The following is a 22,591-nucleotide window of genomic DNA, read 5'->3' as shown; positions in this document are numbered from 1 at the left end:
GTATAAATGAAGCGTCACACACAGGAAGAAAAAAAAACTAGTCATTTAATTCCACCGGACCAGTTTGAAGTGTATTTCAGTGTTTTCTCAGAAAACTACACCGTTTAAATGATACTTCATTACAAGTTCAGAATAGTGGATGATGTGGCTTGTGACTGACTTTAGCAGGTCATTGAAATTTGCACTTTACATCAGATTTTGATGGGTTCATCAATAACTGTAGAATATAAAGTATACGTAATATAAAGTCCTTCATGCTCCTCTAGGAACAACAGTATTTACAGGATCCCTGCAGAAAATCCAAACCAATCATCTGATTAGCTCATGAAAAGAAAAACAACTGACAAGAGAAGAGTAAATGACTCCTGCTGTGAGAAAATCCCATTGAGTGTGAACCTTGTGAGGAGACAGCCAGAGTGCTGGACAATAAAACACCTGTTGTTTTCCTGGCATATTAATATGTGAACAACAGCTGCTGAGCTCTGTGTGTTTTTCAATTTTAGAAAATCAAAAGAATATGTCTTGATAACAGGGTTTGAAGCTCCACAGCAGTTTAAAAAAAAATTACCTTCATTTGTAATAAACTAAATGAACTGAATGTGTATATCAATAATGCATGAATGAAATTAGAACCAATTACTGACTTCATAAGAATATTAAAACTTCACTACATATAATGCCAGAGCGAGAACAGGTTTTTTTGGAAGCGTCCATAATGTTTGTCATCAACTGGAACACTATAACCTGGGTATTTCAAAGAAAAGTGACACCTTATCAAATACTTCTTGTTTTTTTCTTAATCAAATGTAAGTTTAAGATGTAAATGGTTGCAGGAGATAGAAATGCAAAGTATCAAAAGTGTCAGAATCTACTTGAAGACTTAGTTACTTGCAGTCATTCATTTCAATTTACCTGTATAATACAAGGTAGATTAAAATATAACTCTTTTCACGAGTATTAGAATGAACTTATTTGCTATGAAAATAGAAATCAAAGGGTTTAAATGTGAATTTGTGATTAAGGAGGCTGTGTCAGGCTGTGTTTCTGTCTGTGTGTCCAGGTCCGGCTGCAGGGATTAACAGGTAATGTCCAGTTTGACCACTATGGCCGCAGGGTCAACTACACTATGGACGTGTTTGAGCTGAAGAATAATGGACCCAGACGGGTAAAACATCACACCACACTGTCACACCTTTTTGTCCGTTGCATCAGTGCTGTGGATCTGTCTGTCTGTCTGTGTGTGTACGTGTGCATGTGTGTGTGTTTGCGCACATAAGGTGAACGGAGGGCGCCGGGGGGGTGACACATATCGACTAGTACGTTACCGTTATTAAGTTGTGATGATTTTCCCTATTTTTCTTGGACAAAAAGCTTCATTTAAAAAGTCTTTCCTACATACTTTAAGACCATCCTCTAATCTTAAACGTGAAAACTATTTGTTTCAAGGTTACTGTGAAAATGTGTTTTTGTTTATCAAACAATGCAAAATGGACTGAATTATGTAGTGGGGGATTTTGTTCTATCCTAAAAAAGGAATTTGCTCATCTTTGCATATCAGGGCTTTATCAGCTTTTACTACCAGGTCTTAAGAAATCCTGATTTAATGAAGCCAATGCAGCATTTTTAGGGGCTCTACATTGTTTTGCGTTGTATCCAAAAGTAAAGTAGAATATTAACATTTGTTTTATGGGGGAATAGTATGGCGATCTCTTTAGATTTTTCAATATTTACTATTTATTCATCTCCATCTCTGAAGTTCAGCACCAAGAACTTTCAGTTTAATTTGTCATGTTATTGGATGGTTATGGAAAAGGGCTCTATTTTACCGATTTGTCACTTAAAGCTTAGAAAGTATGGAGCTATAGTCTCATCTAGACAAGACTAGTGCGTCGTATATGTTTACAGCAAAATGAATCACTGAATAGTAAAAAGCAATTTACATTATTTTACATTGCTCTCAAACTTATTAGTTAAAAAAGCCTCCTTACTTGTATTAATGTGGCCTATGAAGCATATTTTTTATGCCCACGTCCTTCACTGCTCTTGCATCCTCGATCATAAACATGAAGGGCGCCACATGGTCACACAGAGGTGTGCGGGCTGCTGTCAAGTGAAGGATCTGGGCGCCGTGATGAGATAACATGCAGTGTGCCTTTTTCTATTATCATAAGGAGGCTGAGGTAAAAAGAAAAGCTACGAGAGGATGGATGTGTGCGGATGAAATCCAGGGAAAATGGGAAAAAGAGAGAGGGAGCCCTTGTGAGAGTGATGGCGAGAGGATGAAATGAAATAGAAAGCAATCAAGGTAGAGGAGAGGAGGTGGAGGTTGAGGTAGAGGAGGGGGAGGCAGAGAGGAGTTCCCATCAATCACAAGCTGCTTTGGCCTGTCTTTTTCCACCACAGCGTGGGTCCTGTCAGGACACGATCTGTGTGAGTTGTGGGTCACAGCCTCTCTCCTACATTCTCCCTGTCCCTCAGTCATCCCGATGCTCCGGCATGCTGGAGGGAAGCAGCCAATCGCAGCCCTCCGCTCCCACCGTCTCCACCTTAACTGACCCAAAGCTGCAAAAATCAACACTTCACTTCAACACAATATTGTTCCTCCCATATAAACTATTCATTTTCCCCAACATTAGGCATCAGTTTGTCTTTCAATGTCCAACATGTCTGTCATCTCCAGCCGGTCAGTCTGACCCTCAAGGACTTTGGCATGACGGCTTCAGTGACATTTCTGTCAGCCGCGCACAAAATCCCCTTTGACCAAAAGAAGCATCACAGCATCAATCTTGCATGAGGCAGTTTCATCTGAGGTCAGGCAGTAATTCAGTATTACTGCTTGTTGTCTTTTAAGTGACATTGCACCACAATGCAGTGACGCTGATATATATACATGTAACGAGTGATCAGGAGCCCAGGCTCTTGTTACACGCGGTGCAGCTGATTTCTGAGCAAAGCGCAAAGATGTTGTAACCCTGCAGTATCATAGGATCACAACCCAAAATAACAGAAAACAAAAAAAAAGTACTCAAATCTGATTATAATGATCGCCTGTGGGGTAGGACTCATACTTCACGGAATGAGAGGAAACTTTCTTATGAAACTTCAAACTGCTTTTTTTTTTTCCCCCGCAGCTAAAACATCTCTTAAAATCAAAACTTTTGAAAAGGACAACAGATATATTTTTTAAAAAACTCACACCCACACATACGCACATTGTGCAAAAACAGGAAAACAACTTCCTATTTGACTTCTCATTTTAATTAATTTGGGTCTGACAACAACATTTTGAAAGAAGGACATTTATTAAATGTTAATTCTCTAATGATACAGAGGCAACAAAACCTTTAAAGCTCTATTAGTTGCAACAACTCGGGAGATGGCTTTCCATAAGTGTGTTACACATGCACAGGAATAATGTTATCCTGTAAACTACGCACACCAACAGTGCCTCCACCAGATCATTAAAGAAAGAATAGAGTAGCTCTTCTTTTTCATGTGCAAGAAAATTTTAAGCTTTTTCATTTCTTAATATTTAGTTAGAATTGCCCATTTTTTGCCCCCGATGTTTGAAATCGAAGAGTATAACCACTTTTTCACAACCTCACGTATTGTTTTATAATATTTGAATATATTAGTTTCCATAGTTTTAGAAGGATTGAAGAAGTTAATATCCGTTTGGTGACCAAAATATCTGAATAATATGTACTTGAAGCAGCATGTCCCTCAGTATTTATTATTCTTTAGCATGTGTTTTGCCATGTTTGCTGGTAAGAGTGTTTTTTTCTGCTTAATTGTTCTTAACAGCATGAATAAAAATACATTTCCTGAAAAGTGTTTGAATCTATTTCACCAACAGACCAGACAAAACACATAATGTATCTGAAAGTTAAAATAAAATGCCGTCACCTCTCATGCGCTGGGTGTGTAACTGGATTCACTCTGAACTCACACTGTTTGCCTCCTAAACATAATGTTAACTGTTGATCAATAACCAATAGAAAGCATTTGTTGATGAGTGCGAGTCCGGGGCAGATTGTTATAGGTAGATGGATGGAAACTCGAAGAATGATTGATAAAGTTGTAGGTTTTGGTTTTGTTTGGGCAAAAAAATGACTTTACTTTTGCACTTGTAATTTCAGAGACACTTAAAATTTGGTATATTTGTCCTTCTGAAACAGATACACAACCAGTGTTTGGCCAGATCCCTATTTCTCTAAACCCAGTTGCCTGAACCAAGTTACTCAATTAGATATTCATGCGTTTCAGCAGCTCAGACAAACACTGTTATTTCTCTTAAAGCGACTTGGACGCGGAGTGAGTGACTCGGCTTTCCTCCACGCTGTTTACGCTCTTACATCCAACTGTTACATCAAACGACTACACGCCTCCCTCCAAAATAGTGGCACCTGGCATTGTGCGAGATGTTTTGTGTGAACTTTTTGGGTGTAAATCTCATACGTTGTTTCGTTGGCTGCAGATCGGCTACTGGAACGATGCAGACAAACTGGTACTGATCCAGGACTCGCCGTTGCTTCCAAATGATACTTCTGGCATGGAGAATCGCACTGTTGTTGTTACCACCATCATGGTAAGAGACCAGCATGTGCTCGCCAACACACACACACACACACACACACACACGCTCACACACCCTCTGCTTCATTGAGGTGTATGCAGGATGAGGATATATGCAACAAAACTTTGAATCTCAGACTCTTTCTCCTCTATAAAGGAATCATGTTCTTTGTAAAGCTTCAGTGTTAGACAGATGACGTTTGTAAGGATGCACACACACACACTCCACTGCAGTGCTCCGAATTGGTCCTTTTATTAGCCTTAAATTCTTTTATATTTGTATGCCGCGACTGGAAAATGCTCAGAAATAACACGCTTTGATTCTAAAGAACTCTTATTGCCACCATATAAACTTCACTAACACATCCACGCAACCCCGAAACTAACTGCGATGACTTACATTTATTTTTATAACACTAATAAACATCTCAGAAAGCAGTTAAGAGAGCTCAATAGCCAGCTGTTCCCACTGAGGCTTTTGTTCTTATAAGGGTGTGTAATACGAGCACCCATACAGCCACAAAAATCAAAGCATTTCACACACTTGAATGGCCTTTGCATGGCATGTGAATCTCTGGCTGTAACAGTGACTGTGAGACGGCTTGTGAAGACAGCCAGATGTTGAGCGTACGTGTAGCAGCTGAGTGGAGGAACGGAAGGAGGGAAGGAGGTGGGGATGGAGAGTCACAGCTCAGCACAATCCTTCCCTCTTTTCAGCCCCTGATGAGGAACCCCATTTTAAGAAACTGATCCCCACTTGGACTACAAGCAGGATATGAAAGCCCTTAATGGCAGAGTGATGGACACAACAAGCCTGAGCCAAAATGAAGCCCTAAAGACACTGGGCAAGAGGAGAGACACAGCACCTATGTTAATGGAAAACTGAACAAGAAATGGAGCCACTCAGAGCCATAATGGAGCCCCTCGAGAGGAAAATGAAATGCAAATGGAGGGAACAAGACAGTTTTTTTTTTTTTTTTTTTTTTTTTTTAAGGGATGGTGCTCGTGAATGGACACCCATTGAGACTAAAATGGGACCCCCCCTCCCCATCCCTCCCAACTCCAAACAGCACAGTGTCTGTTTTTCTAGCATTAACAAGCTCCCGCTACACCTGTTTGTGCGTGTTGGATTCATATATTGTCATGGCCCGGTGTGTTTGTGTGGCCTGCCAGCGCTTGAATCCCATCGGGAGTATGAATGTACATCCTGTGTACCTGAATTCTTCTTTGCTTTAAATGTGTTGCTTTTCTCAGCTTTACTGTACAGAACGAAATGCACTCAAGAAGTCTTCTTGTGAGCCTCGGAACAGCTTAGAGAGACTAATGCTCTCATAGTCATCCTAGTTCATATCCATCATGCTTTTACGCGGCACGATATTATAGTTACTTCGTGATGGCTGCCTTTCATTCTCGCTTCAGATGTTTGTTCAGCGTGTTTGTGAGCGTATTGTTAAACCTAATGAACCATCCCGGTGTTATTTCTCATCCAAGCTGCCTGCATCTCAACAGACTAAAGTTGCAGTTTGGTGAAAATATGGTTGCTTCTTACCAATCCAAGACAAGTTATCCTGATTAAGCCCGTCTACATTCATCCCGTAACCTGTCTTGACACAATATGCACAGCAGTGAAATTAGCAACAGTTTCGTCGACACGCTGTGGATTTAAAGGCACATTGTAGCTCTTTTATGCAGCGGAGCGTTACTAAATCCCCCCCCCCCCCCCCCCCCCCCCCCTCTCTCTCCCCCCCCGAGGCTTCCTCTGACTTTAAAGAGTTGCATGATGGGTTTTTTTGTAACTGAGCAAGAACAATTGGTATTGATTTTCTTGCACTTTTTTCATCATATTCATGTGAAAAGTGCAGAATCCAGGGCGCAGCTGGGACCCGGACAGTCTGGGTTGTTATCCACTCTGTTGTTTTTCCAAGTCTCGCATGTATAATGTATTATTTGTTTCTGCTATCTGTGATATACCCAGTTCCGCCGGCTACCTGCCATTCAATCTCCCATAGTCACCCTTGTAGTGTTCTGACAACACAGCAGAGGTCCAAACATTCACTTCCCCCTCACCTTTCAAGCCCAATTCAACCGAGTCCATCTTGTACGTTTAAATTTCAGTCCTGAAGTTAATGCGAGGTGATGGGTTTTTTTTTTGTTTGTTTTTTTTACTTGTTTCCTCTCTCAAAGTTCAGTTATCTTGGTGAGAGTTTTCTGACAAATGAAAAACAACAGCGGCAGAGCAGCTCGGGAAATATCACGGCAACCTACCGCAACCAAACATTTGTAACTTTTACAAACAGATTCTCACATCACAGCCGACATGTAGCATCGCAGAATAACAAGTTATTTCTTAAAAACTCTTTTTTTTTTTTTTTTGTTATACTCTGGGTAAGAGGAGGTGCGACTGGGCTATCCATTCATTTGTTTTGTACAAGCTTTTGATCTCAGCTGTTACAGCCCAAAAAAAACAACATTCTCACTGTCAGGCTACAGCACTAAATACTTCCCGACAATAAGCCTCTGTCATTAACATCTTGTATAAAATGTTTGCACATGTGGTTGTTTTTTTTAGGTGATCAAAATAGCACCATGACTGACATATCAACGAGGGTTTCACATGGTTCAAACATATTGGAGTCTTACAACAGATAAATCCGTATTTAAAAGAAAAAGGTCTTGTCACGATATCAGCAGCATCACTGCTAAAATTTGAGCTGATTTGCATTTACTTTTCAAATGCACCACATGCCCAATACACCATTACTATGAAAGGATGACACCTGTGTGCACCCATTTTTATTTTTTTTTACCTGCAAACCTTTAGTTGATCAGCATTTTTCCCAGTATTGCGACAGAAGCCGTGCGGCAAAGTTTTTATCATCTCTCAAAGCAGTATCTTGAGTCGTTTCCTGAATCCTTCCCTATAATTTGTCTTTAGCTTAAAGCATCAGGCGATAACAGACCCATCCGGGCTTCTTGTCTTCGTCTGCCTGGAGCTCGATGCATCAGCAGAAAAACTCCTCCGGATGAGGACAAAGTTTAACTCGTCGTAATATTGGCAGGACAAAGCTTGAAGCTTTGACGGAGTGTGCTTTTTGGCTTTGGATTCCTCCATTGCACTTTAAACCTGGCACAATATCATTCTGCCGGAGGGCAGGAACAGCAGTAAAGATCTGGCTATAATTATGTTTTTGTTTACCCCTTTTGTTCAAGGAATATTGGGGGTGGAGGAAATGTTTGGATTTTGTTGACAGGGGCAAATCTGATAGGCGAAACTCCTCTCGTTGATTCAGCCACAGGGCAGTAAATGCAATAAATAAAAAAGAAAACAACAACCTATATATGTATGCCTTTTCGTGCGTGCATAATTGGAATGCTCTGATCTTACTTCAATTAAACCGGATAAATATAGCTTTCTAAGGGGGTCCTCGTGCCCCAGTTTGACTCTTTGCTGGCGTTCACAATGTGCTGCATATTATTTACATGAAAACAATTCACCCTGCTTTATCGAGGTTGTACAGAGTTAGAGCTGATCTCAGGCGACGTCAGAAGAAAAACAGGCCGACATAGAACAAACGTAAACACTCCAGCCCGTACTCACTTACAGCGGACATAGCATGCCTGAGGAGTTTGAGATGTAACTACGTTACATGCATGAGCAGGAGGAACATGCAGATATGACAAAGAAATAGCACCATTGTTACATGGCATTCATGCTGTAACAGATTCTTTTTTCTTTTTTTTTTCATTTCTATTCTGCAGAATATGTCATATTTATATTTCCCGATCTCCTGCAGCCAGAGTGTAACTGCTCACAGCAAGTAGCTTTTTATTACAATTAAAGGGGAAATCAAATCTGCTGGTTATCAAATTATGACAGTCAGCGTGCTGAAACAATTTGCAAAACTTGTGTCTCCAGTTAAGAAGGCTTGTTATGTACAGCTCATTTTAATGTGATGGAATAAGCAGAGAGGTTCTCGTGTAAAAACTATTCTAACTATTGGTCCAAATACAAGACAAGCTTTTTCTTTTTATTATTTATTCCCCGCTAGAATTGTATCTGAAAAAAAAGAGGTCTACTATTCAGCTCCCAGTGTCATATCAAGTTCTACAATACAAAATCATGGGGCGCTTCAGAAGAGGAAGTTTTTCGTAAATGATAAACAGATTCCGCGATCCGAGGACACATGACCGAGCCAGAGCGTTGGCTTTGGTGATCGTACCAGAGGGATGAGAAGTGAGATCCAGCTGCTGGACGTTATTATTAACAAGCCGTGCAAAAGCTTTCAAATGCTGCATCCATGGCATTGGATAGCAGTGAGGGTGACACACTGTGGGCGGAGCAGGTGAAACCGGAAACTTAAGAAACAGAAACGGGTGCAAAATCAGTGAAGCAGAAGACACTGGATATGAAACTGAATGTAACCAGGAAACATCTGACAAGTTTGGCAAAGTTGCATAATGTCTATTGTGACCAATACGATACTGTCATTTTTGTAATTTACACAGAATCCGTGTTGCTTTTCTTTTTTTTTCTTTTTTTTTTTAAATCCGATATTCTGTTTTAATCCGTTGTTGCAAGTTTACAAACAAAAGTTGAAAACCTGTAGCAGTCGTGAGACTCATTAAAGTACCGTGGTGAAAGAACCTTGACAGAGGCCACCGCGTCCCAGTGTAGCAGCCGTTGGAGTGCCCTTAACGCAGATAAAAAAGCACAGTGGACATCTGCGGGGAGAAAAAAAAAAAAAGAAAAAGTTTCCCTGTGTGTGCTTTTGAATGTGTTCCTCTTTTCAATGTCATGCATTCAATCAAATAAAAAGTGATTAGTGCCTGGAGTGGCTGCTGATGACCAAGAATGAGTAGTGACTCACTCACTGTGTTGGCTTCGTGCGGCATTGTTGCCGTGGTCGGGGTTTTTGTACAATGAGCCGTCCATTCCCATCCTCATTACGGCTCATGAGCAAACGGCATGCGCAGCAGATTGTTTATTTCGCATAATTCACTCGCACGCGAAACCGGCCTGAAAATACAGTGCAGACAATTCCCATGTTGTTGTGTACGTGTCGCGCGTGTGTGTGTGTGTGTGTGTGTGTGTGTGTGTGTGTGTGTGTGTGTGTGTGTGTGTGTGTGTGTGTGTGTGTGTGTGTGTGTGTGTGTGTGTGTGTGTGTGTGTGTGTGTGTGTGTGTGTGTGTTTTAATGGCATGTTTAATTAGTCTCATTAAGTGGTGAGTGAAGCGCCGTGGTTGTGATTATTGACCAGCCTGTCAGCCACGCTGGCCTTTGCCGAGAAGACTTCTGAAGCGCCGCTCTCTTCTCGTGCCAGAAACGCTGACCGCATCCTTTATGTCCGACACTCCCCCTCCTCTCTCTGGCTTGCCAGCGCTGTCATACACCCAGCCACCATAAATCACATGGATTAAGGCTGTTTGCCCTCTGATATGCATCCAAACTATTGGCAGAGATCAACTTGCAAATGGAGTTGTCGTCAGTGGAGTGGCTGCGATTCATTAAAAGCGTATCATGAATTCCATTTTTCAACTTTTGTGAAAAAGTACCAGGGGGAAAACCAAAGCAGCACTTTACTTAAAAGTGCACTCAAAATAAAAAAAAAGGAGTGATAGCGAGTATGTGTCAAATAATTACATCTTTCCACACCGATTAGCCATATCATTATGACCTGATATTGTGATATTATGGTCTCCACTATATTTCTTAAGGTGTGTTGAATAATCTGGCACCGACATGCAGATACAGGACCTTTAAATCCTGTAAGATGTGAGGTGGAGCCTCGATGGGACCACATGCATCAATGAGCCTCAGTCCCTTGACCACTGCAGACCAGGAACACCCAACAAGATTTACTAAAGATCTGTACATTTTTCCTGCTCCTAACACATCTAGACAAAATGTAAATTTCCTGCCGACGTTCCCTCTGACAGGTGAAGTCAAAATGATCTGTTTATCAGTGCACATAACGTTGTGGCTGATCACTTTATTTATTCATCTGTTAATATGAATACAAATATATGAGATTATTAAATAATGCATTACACCACTGAGGGAACCATAGTGCTGGCGGAGCTTTGAAGTTTCCATCCTTTCATTTATTTTTTTTCCTTCATCGTCACACACATCTAGGCTGTGTATGTATGTATCAGTTAACAGTGCAGCCAAACATCCATATTTGCTTTTTATTCATGAAATGCCCTTATTTTCTGATATACTGTATTTTATTCTGGATGTGCTGCAAGAAAAGACATCAGACATTTGTTGTGATTTCTTTCTTCTTTTTTGGGGGCTATAATTAGGTGTGGCATTTTTTGACGAGTGGTTACAAATATTTATACATTAAACCTCCTGTCACTGTTGGTTTATTCAACACCAAACCTTTTCGAGTTCACGAAAAAATTGTGCCAGCGAGGTGGAGTCCTATGGGTGAGGAGGATGTGGAGGATGTATGTACAAGCGAGAGCCAATCAACAATGAGATACAGGCATTTTAGAATAGAAATGGAAGCGGGGAAAGAAAAGCCATGAAGGCAAATGGATGGAATCTCATGGACAAGCTGATCTTACAGGGTAACAGCCATAACAAACATTTTGCATCAATTGATAATGAAAGGAGTTTGTAGTTTAAATGTGAGACCAGATCATTTATTTCACTTTATTTCACTTTATTTTATTGTATTTTATTTTATTTTATTTTATTTTATTTTATTTTATTTTATTTTATTTTATTTTATTTTATTTTATTTTATTTTATTTTATTTTATTTTTATTTTTATTTATTTATTTATTTATTTATTTATTTATTTATTTATTTATTTATTTATTTCAGGCAACAACAAAAAACAGTTCACATTTAACATAAAATGTGAACTTTAACTTCCATTAAAGTGACACAAGTCCGCATCAACGATCATTCATTATTAAAATAAGTTGATCTTCAAAAAGAAATCTATTGCAAATTTATAAGACTCATGCTTCTTGTGTAGGACGAGTACGCTGTGAAAAATAAAACACAATCTACACATATAGTCAGATCAAAATGAACAAACAAGAATAGTTGAGTTTTATGAAGATTTTTTTTAAAGAAAACAGCCTAAGAGATGTTTGTGATGATAAAGAGAGCTCAGACCCTGCGCATTTTTAAAGCAGGCTCTGTAATTTACTGAAGGTGTGTCACATTTTCATGTACAACTTAAACTATGTCAGCTTCATCGATTGATCATTGATTTATGTATTTAGACTCTAATTATATTGAAGCTGTCGCATGTAGTCTGCCGTTCGGACCGAGTGCCGGATAAAGGGTTTCTTCATTTATGATGACTCCACTGTGTGAAATTACAGTGCCACAGTCAATAGTAAAGGGTGTAAAAACTTGATGAATGATTCAAGTAATTTACTCATTATTTCTTACTCTGGGAGGCATAATTCACTTGTGTGGTTTTTATTTTGTCTTTTTTTACTTTTTTAAACATAAAAAATGGAATGAACTTATGTTGCCTTTCTTGGAATTCTGATTTAGCAGTCAAACACATATCCCGTGTTTTATTTTGTCCTGAAAATGGTAAACTGTGGCGTCATTATGTTGTACAGTAACATTTTGCTGTGCCGCGGGCTCGGCGGAGCGTTTCCACTGGCTCTCCGCCGAGGAGTCTCTGGTTTACCTCGCTTTGGCTCCGGGCAATGTCAAGCAAACACATCTCGAGAATAAATTGCTCCCTTTCTCAATATGCAATACGCTGCCTTCCATGACAAAAGTAATTTGTTTGGAAATATGCGCGCCGGGACCGTGCGAGGGCTTACGCCGGAGATCACTTTCTGAGCAACAGCAAATCTAATGATCTATAACTTACCGCCGGTCACAGTGTAGACTGATGTAGCCACCCCTGATTACGTTAAATGTTCGAGTCGAAGCCGGGCTTGTTTTAAGTATTGAGTCATTCCCTCTGACTGCTGCTCATTTCTCATTCCTGCTCCCCCTTTTTCTGCTTCGTCATGCTCTGCGCCCTCCTCCCCGAGTCTGTGTATCAAACGTCCACATGAAGACTTTGATGCTGTCTCTGCCTGCCTGCACTGCAGCCACCAGGCTGTCGGTGTGGCTGCACACACATTTCTCACTTGTTGTACAACACTAATCTATCTCCAGGCGACACTTTATAAGTCACTGCATTTAAAGCTGCACAACAACAACAAAAAAAGGAGGAATTATAGAAGTTTTGGTGCATCATGCAAGAATTTATTTTGCCTTTTTGTCATTATTTAAGGTAACTATCTAGTCTGAACTCTGCAGGCAAGGTTTTGTGAGCTGTGATGGACAGTAACTGTCCACACTATTTTTAACAAATCTGAGTCCTTTTTACAAAGTGCCTGTGCGTTGATGTTAGGAAAAACATCTATGATGCATTTTAGTTTTAATGTTTAGTCATTGAATTCATATTTATGTACTTCTGGATATTTAGTGGCCAATTTGCAGGGAGCGATAGAGGGGATGTACCCCTTCCTATCGATGTATCCTCTCCTTTTCATTAATTATTTAAACCAGGGGAACAAAATATTGCCAACCTCCTATTGAACAAAGGTCATGGAATATATTGGATTTAAATCTAAGGTCATAGCAAATCCACAAAATTAAGTCTCAATTGTCACACGGGCTAAAACTTTTAATTGTTACACAAAAATGGAACGTATTGTAAATGCAATGAAAATAAATTTCCATGTAAAGTAGCGTTATCAGCATTTTATGGATCAAAAACAGCTATTAACATATAGTTTATGACGTGAGGAAGGTTAAGAAATGACCTGACTTGAGTTTAAAAAGTAAACCTGAAGTAGAAGCGCTGTTATATTTATGAAATAAACCTTAGAAATGAGCATCTCGAAGTCTGATATCAGGGCGTCGTATTTATTTAAATAAATCGATAAATCCCCCTCCGTCATCCTGAGACTACACTTTAAGAGGGCAATCGTCGCAGCACTAATTTGACTGCTCCCTCTCTCATCCTGACACCGTCCACCTTCTCAGCTCAAGGAAGCGGAGCGTGTCGCTCACTAATCACCGGGCCGGTGGCTTGATCCTCGGCTCCTCCAGTCCGCACGCCGGAGTGTTCTCCAGCGAGACACCGAAACCCCAAATTACTCGCGGGAGCCAGACGAGCGCCGTGCACGTCGGGGCTGAGTGCAGGTTTTTGAAGGGGTCGGTAGCAAAGCGGTTTGGATTAAAATGCTTGAGGAAACTGATGTTCTACCTGTTAGGGTGGGAAATGTTCTGAACGGCAAATTAGCAGCTTCACCTTCAATTCTGAAGACATTTGGAGGTTTAACTTCTTGTGTTTTTTGGTGACTGAAGCATTTAATTATTCACAGTTGAGTGAATTTCAATTATTTTTATTGAATAAAACAGCGTCTGTTCTAATATGCTTTGACCTAAAATTGTCAGTAGATTATGAGTAAGGAAATATGCACTTCTGCATCAGACTTGTTTTGTGATACAATCCTAAATTAAAAAGATCCTATTTTTACCCAGGTTTTTTTTACCTTTACACATCATATTGTTGAGACACAAAATGTATTTAAAGTTACAGAGAATAAAACAGAAGTACAACGATGCATATCGGAGTCTGCAGTGGATATGATGCTTGACATAGTAAATCGTCTTCCTGTCGGAGGTGATTTCAGATTGATGGTTCAAGATGAGGAGAAATCCACAGCAGGCAAGACCAAGTGAGGAGAATTGAAGCACACGAACGCATGCAATTAGTTCTTTGGCCCATAACAATGTATAAAGTGATTAATTCTTCAGTTAAGTGCTGGAAGTCAAAATATTGTCCGTATAAAAGCTTATCTCCAATGAAAGAGGCGAGACTTTAGAGGTTAAGTGTTCGTTGTCGGAGGGCAGACAGCAAGCTGAAGAGGGACACTCCAGCTTTGTTGAGACGTCTGCTTAAGTGATTTTCTTGAGGAGTTTTTTTTTTTTCCCAGTAATATCTTGAGTGGTGCAGTTCAAATTTTTATTTTTTATTTTTTTATTTCTTCATAGAAAATTGAATAATGTCTTAGCTTTCCCATGCTCTATCCGCGTCCACCTCCATCATGTGCATGCTTCAAATATACTGAAAACTCTCATCACAGCTCCACGGTGGCCAAATGCTCTGGTTGGTGTCGTTCAGCTGCGGGCCCACGCCGGCACTCCGGCGGTCGACTGTGCGAGCCGTCCCGCTTGCGTTCGCCTGTCTGACGGTTTGGTTCACTGGTTATGGTCCCTTGTGTAGGAGGGTCCATACGTGATGCTCAAGAAGAACTGGGAGATGTACGAGGGAAACGACCAGTACGAGGGCTACTGCGTGGACCTGGCGTCGGAGATCGCCAAGCACATCGGCATCAAGTACAAGATCTCCATCGTCCCCGATGGAAAGTACGGCGCCAGGGACCCGGAGACGAAGATCTGGAACGGCATGGTCGGGGAGCTGGTGTACGGGGTAAGAACCATCTGGGTTTTTTTTTTTTTTCATTTTTCACAGAAAGTCACTTTTGATCTTGTATGACTCACCACACTGAAGCTGTAATTTCATGCTGTCACTAGAACTCATGATGACATACAGACAATACTGCGCTTTCTTCCAAGCTGTGAGCCGAACAATACGTTTGTAGAACAAAAATTGGTATTCAGATATCGAAAGCGGAAAATATCAAGAAATTAGTCATCGTAATTCACTGAAACTGCACGCAGAAAGTCTTTAAAATAGTTGATATGTTAAATAAAACATGTTTCAAGCTGTCAAGCTCTTGTAAAGATAATGCGGGACATCTTTGAAGTGTTCAGTATTATTTACAGCAGCTTAAGTAGAAAATGCAAGCGTGACGGAAGTGACAAATGAATTGAATTCGAGAAAAATCAGATATTAGTAACACTCGTAAAAATAAACGCCACAACGTCACCCGCCGCTGTAACTGCAACCTCAAACACAACAACATAAACTACAATAATCACCACCATTAGTACAACAACAACCACATCAATCACAATAACAATCTTCACAACCAACAAGCACAACAACAAAAGGCCATATGAACAAACAACAAAACAAACTATCAGCACAACAACATAACAACAACAACAACAACAACGATGATGCTAAAAGACCATAGACACAAAATCACATGCTATTACATATATTTACAGAGTTATACAGGCTGATATTCTTTCAGGACAATAAAGTTAAAGGACACAGAAAACTATTGAAGTTCATAGTCACATCAAATCCTAATTCTAAAAATAGACATAAAAAGAAAGAAATCTGAAATAGGTTCTCTATACCGTTAAAACCGTATTTACAGAACCAAAAATGCTCTCGTGCTCAAAATGGATGCATAGAAGAAGCATTTCAATGAATGAGCCGTATTATCTTTTTTTTTTTTTTTTTTCCACTTGCTCTGGATCACTGTTGCTCCTGTTAGTTGTTTTTGTTGTGTAGATAATTAAACCCAACTGGAATGAAATGGTGAGCGGTCTCTGGCGACGCTCATGGATGCAGGGAGCAGGAAGTTATTGGAGCTTTACTGCGGCACGCTGAGAAGGGTTGGGAATGAGGAGAGGCGGCGAAGCTTGTTAAAGAATCTCAGAGGTGACATTTGGGTGTTAAGAGGTTTTAAACGAAGGTAAAATGCAATGATGGAAATCCGGAAATGATGGCAGGAGTTTTGAATTGTAATATTTCCATCAGTGCTACAGAATTTGGATTTAATATTCGGGTGTAATTAACATTTCATTCAATAATGTGTGTTTCATATTAACCTCTATTAAGTAAGGGTTTATACTCCTAGCCTGTCACTAGTAATATTCATCATGTTTACTTATATTAACTCTAATTGTTAGACTGTTTATCATATCTCTACATTTAAATAATTTCTAGAAATCATGTAAATAGAGTTCTATATTATTCATTACAATGGCCAATAGGTAAGCTGAGCCTCTCAGGACCGTCGAAAACACACAAAGTTAGGAGTTGTCTTGGAAAAAGGAGCAGAAGTTCTCCCAGATTGCACATTTAATGACCATTTTAAATCTAAGTTTTTATGTTTCCTCTTTCTTCTTTTGTCATAATACACTGATCATGTTCTACAACTGATTTTAATACACTGTTCACATACACCACACCGACAGCCACTAGTTATTGGATTAAAAATGCGAATGAAGCCGAAACCTCAAGAGAAAGTGTAGGACTTGTTAAATTTCTGATTTCACTAGGAGCCCATTTCTTATAAAATAGAAACTGAGAAACATTTGATATTTGAGAAAAATCCTTATTCCGTGCAAAAAGGTATCCTTTTCATGCCTGCACGTGCAGCTCTGCCACTCAGTTTAAAATATACACTACAACTACATTTTTGGGGTCTTTTTTTCTCGTGATGAGGTAAGTGGCATTTTCACAAAGTGGCATTTTTCTCGCCCGCACTGCTTTCGTACCTCCGTGACTCACCGCGAAGTCGACTGCAGCGAGCGGAGACAGAGTTGGGGATGTGTCAGGACCGATCGAGTGGCACAGTACACTTTGGGCGTAAAGACTAACCAGGACAAGTCAACAAAAAAGACAGGAGAAAAAAAAAAAAGTGAGAAAGTGCAGCTATGTTCTCTGCTGTTTTCATCTCTTTTACCAAGCGCTGAGAGCAGAGTCGCATTCCGTCTGACTGGAAGACACGGAAATCACCTCAATATAAACCCCTTAACATGAAATCTCGGGTAAATACTGTGTTTCTGTCCAAGTACTGCTCTTATCCACCACCATCCACAGTTCAGGTGACGCTGCTCACAGAAACAGACGCAAACACCAATTTTAGCTTCCCTTCACTGGCGACCTGCACATTTTGGAATTAAATCTGAGGTTTTAATGATCATCTTGGAGGTAAGAACGGGACTTTCTCATGGATACATGAGTTGACTGTTTGTACTTTGAGAGGAAAGTTTTCCCCAAAAAACAGCCTGCCAGAAGAATTCAGGACCAAGCTTTTAAATCTCTGATGAAATGTTTATAAATGTGCTTTCATCTGATATTTTGTTTATTATATGCTTTAAATGTTGAATGTTGCCAGCAAAGTAAGTGGGCAGAGGTCAAGTTACAAGCTGATGGTGTGTGATGCTGTATGTTTGCCAACTGTCATTATTTTTCTGTTGTTCTGAGGCCAAATTCAGGTTCACTCCTAAAATAAGTGATGTGTTGTAATGCTGATTCAATTATTCTTTTTCTGAGTTTTCTCTTTTTTATTTATTTTTTACTCATTTTGACTGTTGGCTGAATGCTAAATTATCAGAACTTCAACTCTTTGAATATTGTTTAACATCTACAGTATGGTAGAGACATGGCACATCAGAGTTTAATGCAAAAAAAAAAAAAAGAAGAATTGTAAAGCTTCAAATAAACTTTGTTTTCATCTGTTTCACTGGTGCCTCCGATCAAAAAGAGCGACATTAAAGATTTTATTCAAAAATGTATACTTAATACTGTCGCTGCTGCTTGGTATAAAGCTATGCGAAGGATAAAAACAACTGAATTAAAAACAAAAAAAAAGAAAAGAAAATGTGGTTTTCGTCATCGAAGTAGCAAAGGCGCTTCAGAATCAGTAGGAATAAAAACATTACGTAGACTTTTTCACTTTTTTTTAATTTGATGAATGTGAGCGAATTCTGAGAATAAGGGAAATTGTTGATTTCGTTAGTTCCTTGAAAGGCTTCAAATAGATAAACAATGAAGAAAAAGATCCTTTTATACAGTTTTTTACCGTATTAAAGAACAGATTTTGACAAATAAATGTGGGTTTTTTTCCTACTAAATCACTGAAGTAGTCTTCCAATGGCACAACAGTGCTCGCAGTGGCCTGCAAGTTATTGTTTAATCAATCGAACGAGGGTTTAAATGGTGTAGTTGTTAAACTAACAAGTCGTTTCATCTGAAAAAAAAAACAAAAAAAACTGAGTAAGATGGAACGAAATAGTGTAATAGCAGTGATAATGTTTCCGAATTTTTCCACATTTACATTCAAATGTCAGTAAAACACTTGAGATTCGGGAAGTATGGCAGCAAAGTGAGCAGCGTCAGTGAGTCGAGGGTGTTAAAGATGTATAATGTGTGAGTGTAAGGAGACTTCCTCCTCTGCTCTGCTCCGAGACCATTCACGTCTCTGCAGCTCTGCCACAAAAGCCCTGCCTACTTTTAACCTGCCGTATATTTGAGCGCACACTAAATGCCCCGAGGCTGTCATCTTAGTGCATTTTGCTGAGGATGAAAGAACTTAAACCTCTTTCTCTTTGTCGTCCCCACCCCACCCTCCCCTGTTTTTTCTCCTCTCCCACCTCCTCGGAGTGTCAGATGGTCGTAATAAAACTTTAAATTCTCGCTGATATTTAAGCCCTCTGCTCCCAAGCCAGGCAGCCGAGGTCACGAGTGTTGCTAAGTCACTAACTGTAATCTGGTTTGTGGATTTTCAGCAAGCCACCAGGCACTTTTCTGCAGCTGCAAACCTCCGAGGTGGCTGTACCCCCCCCCCCCCCCTTTTTTTTTTTATTTTTTGCCTTTTTGTGCTGCAAGCATATTTCCCTGACACATTATTTTATCCTCCCTGCTGATTCTCCTGCAGTTTCAGCTAAGCCTTTGAGCATTAGGGAAGAATTTCGTGTTTTTTTTTTTTTTTCAATTTCCCCCCTTTTTTTCCTCCCTGCCCTAACTTGATCACTCTGTGATGAATTTGTCTGCCATCTGAACTTCATCGCTCAGAGATTTGCTCAGGCGAGGGAGAAATTCATGATGTGAACAATGTCATGAATGACAATGACACGAGCCGAAGAAGGAGAAATTGGGTAATTGTTGTTGTTTTGTTTGTCTGATGGCTGCCTGGCTTTAGGCCTTTTGGGATGTCATATCTGTGACTAAGCGGCGTTTGTTTGCTGCGGGGCTCGGCTCAGAGAGATCATCCATCATTTGCATTTGTTTATCTGTCATCAATTGGGTTTGGAGTTGCTTTCTGGGAGTCTCATCAAAGTCCTCTTTATCTGAATTCCCACAGAAAGCGGAAATCGCTGTGGCCCCATTGACTATCACGTTGGTCCGGGAGGAGGTGATTGATTTCTCCAAGCCCTTCATGTCGCTGGGCATTTCCATCATGATCAAGAAGCCCCAAAAGTCCAAACCCGGGGTGTTCTCCTTCCTGGACCCGTTGGCCTACGAGATCTGGATGTGCATCGTGTTTGCCTATATCGGCGTGAGCGTGGTGCTCTTCCTGGTCAGCCGCTTCAGCCCGTACGAATGGCACACCGAGGAGCCCGAAGAGGGCACCGACGGTCCGCCAAGCGACCAGCCCCCCAATGAGTTTGGCATCTTCAACTCCCTCTGGTTCTCCCTGGGCGCCTTCATGCAGCAGGGCTGTGACATTTCCCCCAGGTAAGACGCACGTTCCTCAACTTTTCCGCCTCCGATCTGTGAGACTCCCGCTTTGTCAGGAAGTCTACGCTCTTAACTTTGTCTTTTAGATGCAACGCATGACCCGCGGGCCAATTAGAATCACAATATGCCATCACATCAGATTGGATTGTGTCTGCGTTGGTGTGGATGATCATACAGATGACTTTGTGCTTTAGGCACACAACACTCCGCGTGAGTGTGGTGTTCTTAAATCCCTCGCCTGCCAATCCAGTTAAGACCTTCATCATTATTTCAAACATGTTTGATTGACGCAAATGGAAACCGAATAAGTCTCGACACCCCGCTGTGACAAACCGTACTCTGTGGCAGTGCTGCGGAACAGGGGGAGAAGGAAAAAAAAAAAAACATCACATAAGTTTGTCATAATTGAGTTTACATCCGCATCGCTGGAAGGTGAAACCGGTGTCTCTGGTTTTTAGGTCATTTTAATGTGTTTGCATGTGTATAATGGAGGATTGTTTGGAAATGGCCTTGAACGGTTGTCGTCATCGTCATGATGGAAATAAGTTTCCAATTTAGCGCCTATCCAACATTTTAAGTGATTTATGTTTGTGTTTTTAAGATTATAGCGATTTGAGTTGAAGGAATTAATTCAGTCTTTTGGGATATGTTCTATGTACTATGTTCACTGTCAATTTAAATTTCCAATCCGACTCTTAAATAAGTTATAGAAAAAAACTCTTTTAAAGCTCACGGACTTACCACATTTGAAATTTTGTCTGAATGATAAAACAATTTACCTTTTGAACAAGCACCCCGGGAAACTCTGCCAAGAAATAATGCCTGAGGGCAGCAGCCATCACCCAAAAAGCGGCTTTCACACGTTTCAGCTCGACTTTAGAGCAGTCTGGGAACAGATTTCTGCACGAGTCAAAATCTTTACACTTACTATCTAAGTTAGCATCATATAAGAATCAATGAAGCATAAATATGTGAGTTCTTCGCATTAAATATATAATATGTCACGTTTAGATTATGGATGTTTGTACACCGGGTATTTCTGGCTGCCGTTGACTGTTTCCATGCAGGATCCTATCCTGTCCTCAAGGGAGACGATGATGGAGAAATGTGTAGTTGATAATGGAAAGGAAAGCAAACCAGCGCTCTCCCGCATCAACTTGGGGGCATAAACATGATGTATTATTGGCAGAGTGCAGATGGCATCTCTCTTTGTGCGGCTGGTAAAACGTGTCTGTGAAAAGATATGTAAACATGTTGTTCTTAGTTTGGTCAGGAGTGCAGAAGTAACTCGATGTATACGAATTGCACCGGAAACAGACTCACGAACACACAGGTGTGTGCGTTCCCTTTGATAGCCACATGCAAGTTGTTTGGTAATCCAGCTGTTGGAACAAAAAATCCTAAAATTCAATTCTTTGACCATCAGGTTGATAATCCTCTTTGCATGTCACAAACAAGCGTGTTTCCCAAAATGCTGAACTACTCCTTTAAATAAGTTTTTACACTGAAAAGTTTGCCCTGTGAGATTTCATCTATCATTAAAAATATACTGTACAATCCTTATATTTCAGTCTTTAGATAAGTGACTGCATATATTGTGTGTTTTATCAGTAAATTTGCATGGGCCCTATAGTTTTCTATGTTTTTTGAGTACTTTCTGATAAGTAGTGCAGTAGTATATGTGCCGCTCGTGCTGTGTGTGCTCAGCCTCTACCTGTGCAGTGATATCCATCTGCTGTGTGTGTGTGTGTATATGTGGTGTGTTTGTGTGCGTCGAAGATGGAGTATCTCTCTTAGTATCGATTCTCTCTCTCTCTCTCTCTCTCTCTCTCTCTCTCTCTCTCCTCCCCAGCCTTATTGTTCCTCACTGTCCAGGTCGTGCACACTGTGTTGTCTGCTTGTAAGGGAATTAGCTCGTCTCAGTGTCTGTCAGCTTGGACAGGTGTGCCATTCGACTTGTGCGTCTGTGCGTCGGAGCTCCTGAATATTTGCCGCGCGCCATTGCTTGTCTGTGACTTCTCCTCCTTTCGTCCATATTTACAAGACCCAAACGCAGCGTCCCCGAGGCTGCTGCAGACCTGCACGAGAAAGGTTGGAGAACTTCGGCTTGTACAGTTTTGTGTCAAGGATCAGGCTTCCTTGTCTGTCATCTGGCGCTGGCTTTCTCTCCGCTGACTTGGTGAAGCCTACTGGCAAAGCCTGTAATTCTCAATGGTTTCTCACTCTCTGTAAAGCCTTTCTTAGCTGTTTGAATGGCTTTGTCAAGCTTAAAGTTCCAGCTGATGGCTTGTTTGGGTTATTTAAAGCTGCTGTTATAATGGCTCCTATAGTTATTTTAAGTCTCTCATGTAATAATTCTTTTATCTGTTTTAAGCCCTTATGGATCTTGTGCTGTAATAGAGTTGGTAAGATTTTTAGAAAATGAAAGGAGGACCAAAACCGGCCTGTATCTTTCAGCCTCCCATCACACCAGAGGAGAGCAGAGAGGCACACACAAGATGGAGGATCCCGACGTACATTAGAGCACCTCCGAAATTATAGGTCGACCACACGTAAGCAACCGACAGAGAAGACTACAGTGG

General features: G+C 40.5%; 1 protein-coding gene across 1 annotated transcript in view; it reads left to right on the top strand.

Moving 5' to 3' along the window:
• Positions 1 to 22,591, top strand: part of LOC308121713 (glutamate receptor 4-like) — a 138,911-nt gene that overhangs the window by 93,710 nt on the left and 22,610 nt on the right. Inside the window, 4 exon segments of the mRNA XM_080483130.1 lie at positions 1,061 to 1,165; positions 4,478 to 4,588; positions 14,847 to 15,053; positions 19,633 to 20,006. Of these exon segments, the coding sequence (XP_080339256.1) occupies positions 1,061 to 1,165; positions 4,478 to 4,588; positions 14,847 to 15,053; positions 19,633 to 20,006 (797 nt within the window).

The sequence above is a fragment of the Lipophrys pholis genome (genome assembly GCF_963383615.2).
Source record: "Lipophrys pholis genome assembly, chromosome: 16".
Taxonomy (NCBI): domain Eukaryota; kingdom Metazoa; phylum Chordata; class Actinopteri; order Blenniiformes; family Blenniidae; genus Lipophrys; species Lipophrys pholis.
The sequence above is the reverse complement of the archived record's forward strand: the minus strand, read 5'-3'. Positions and strand labels throughout refer to the sequence as shown.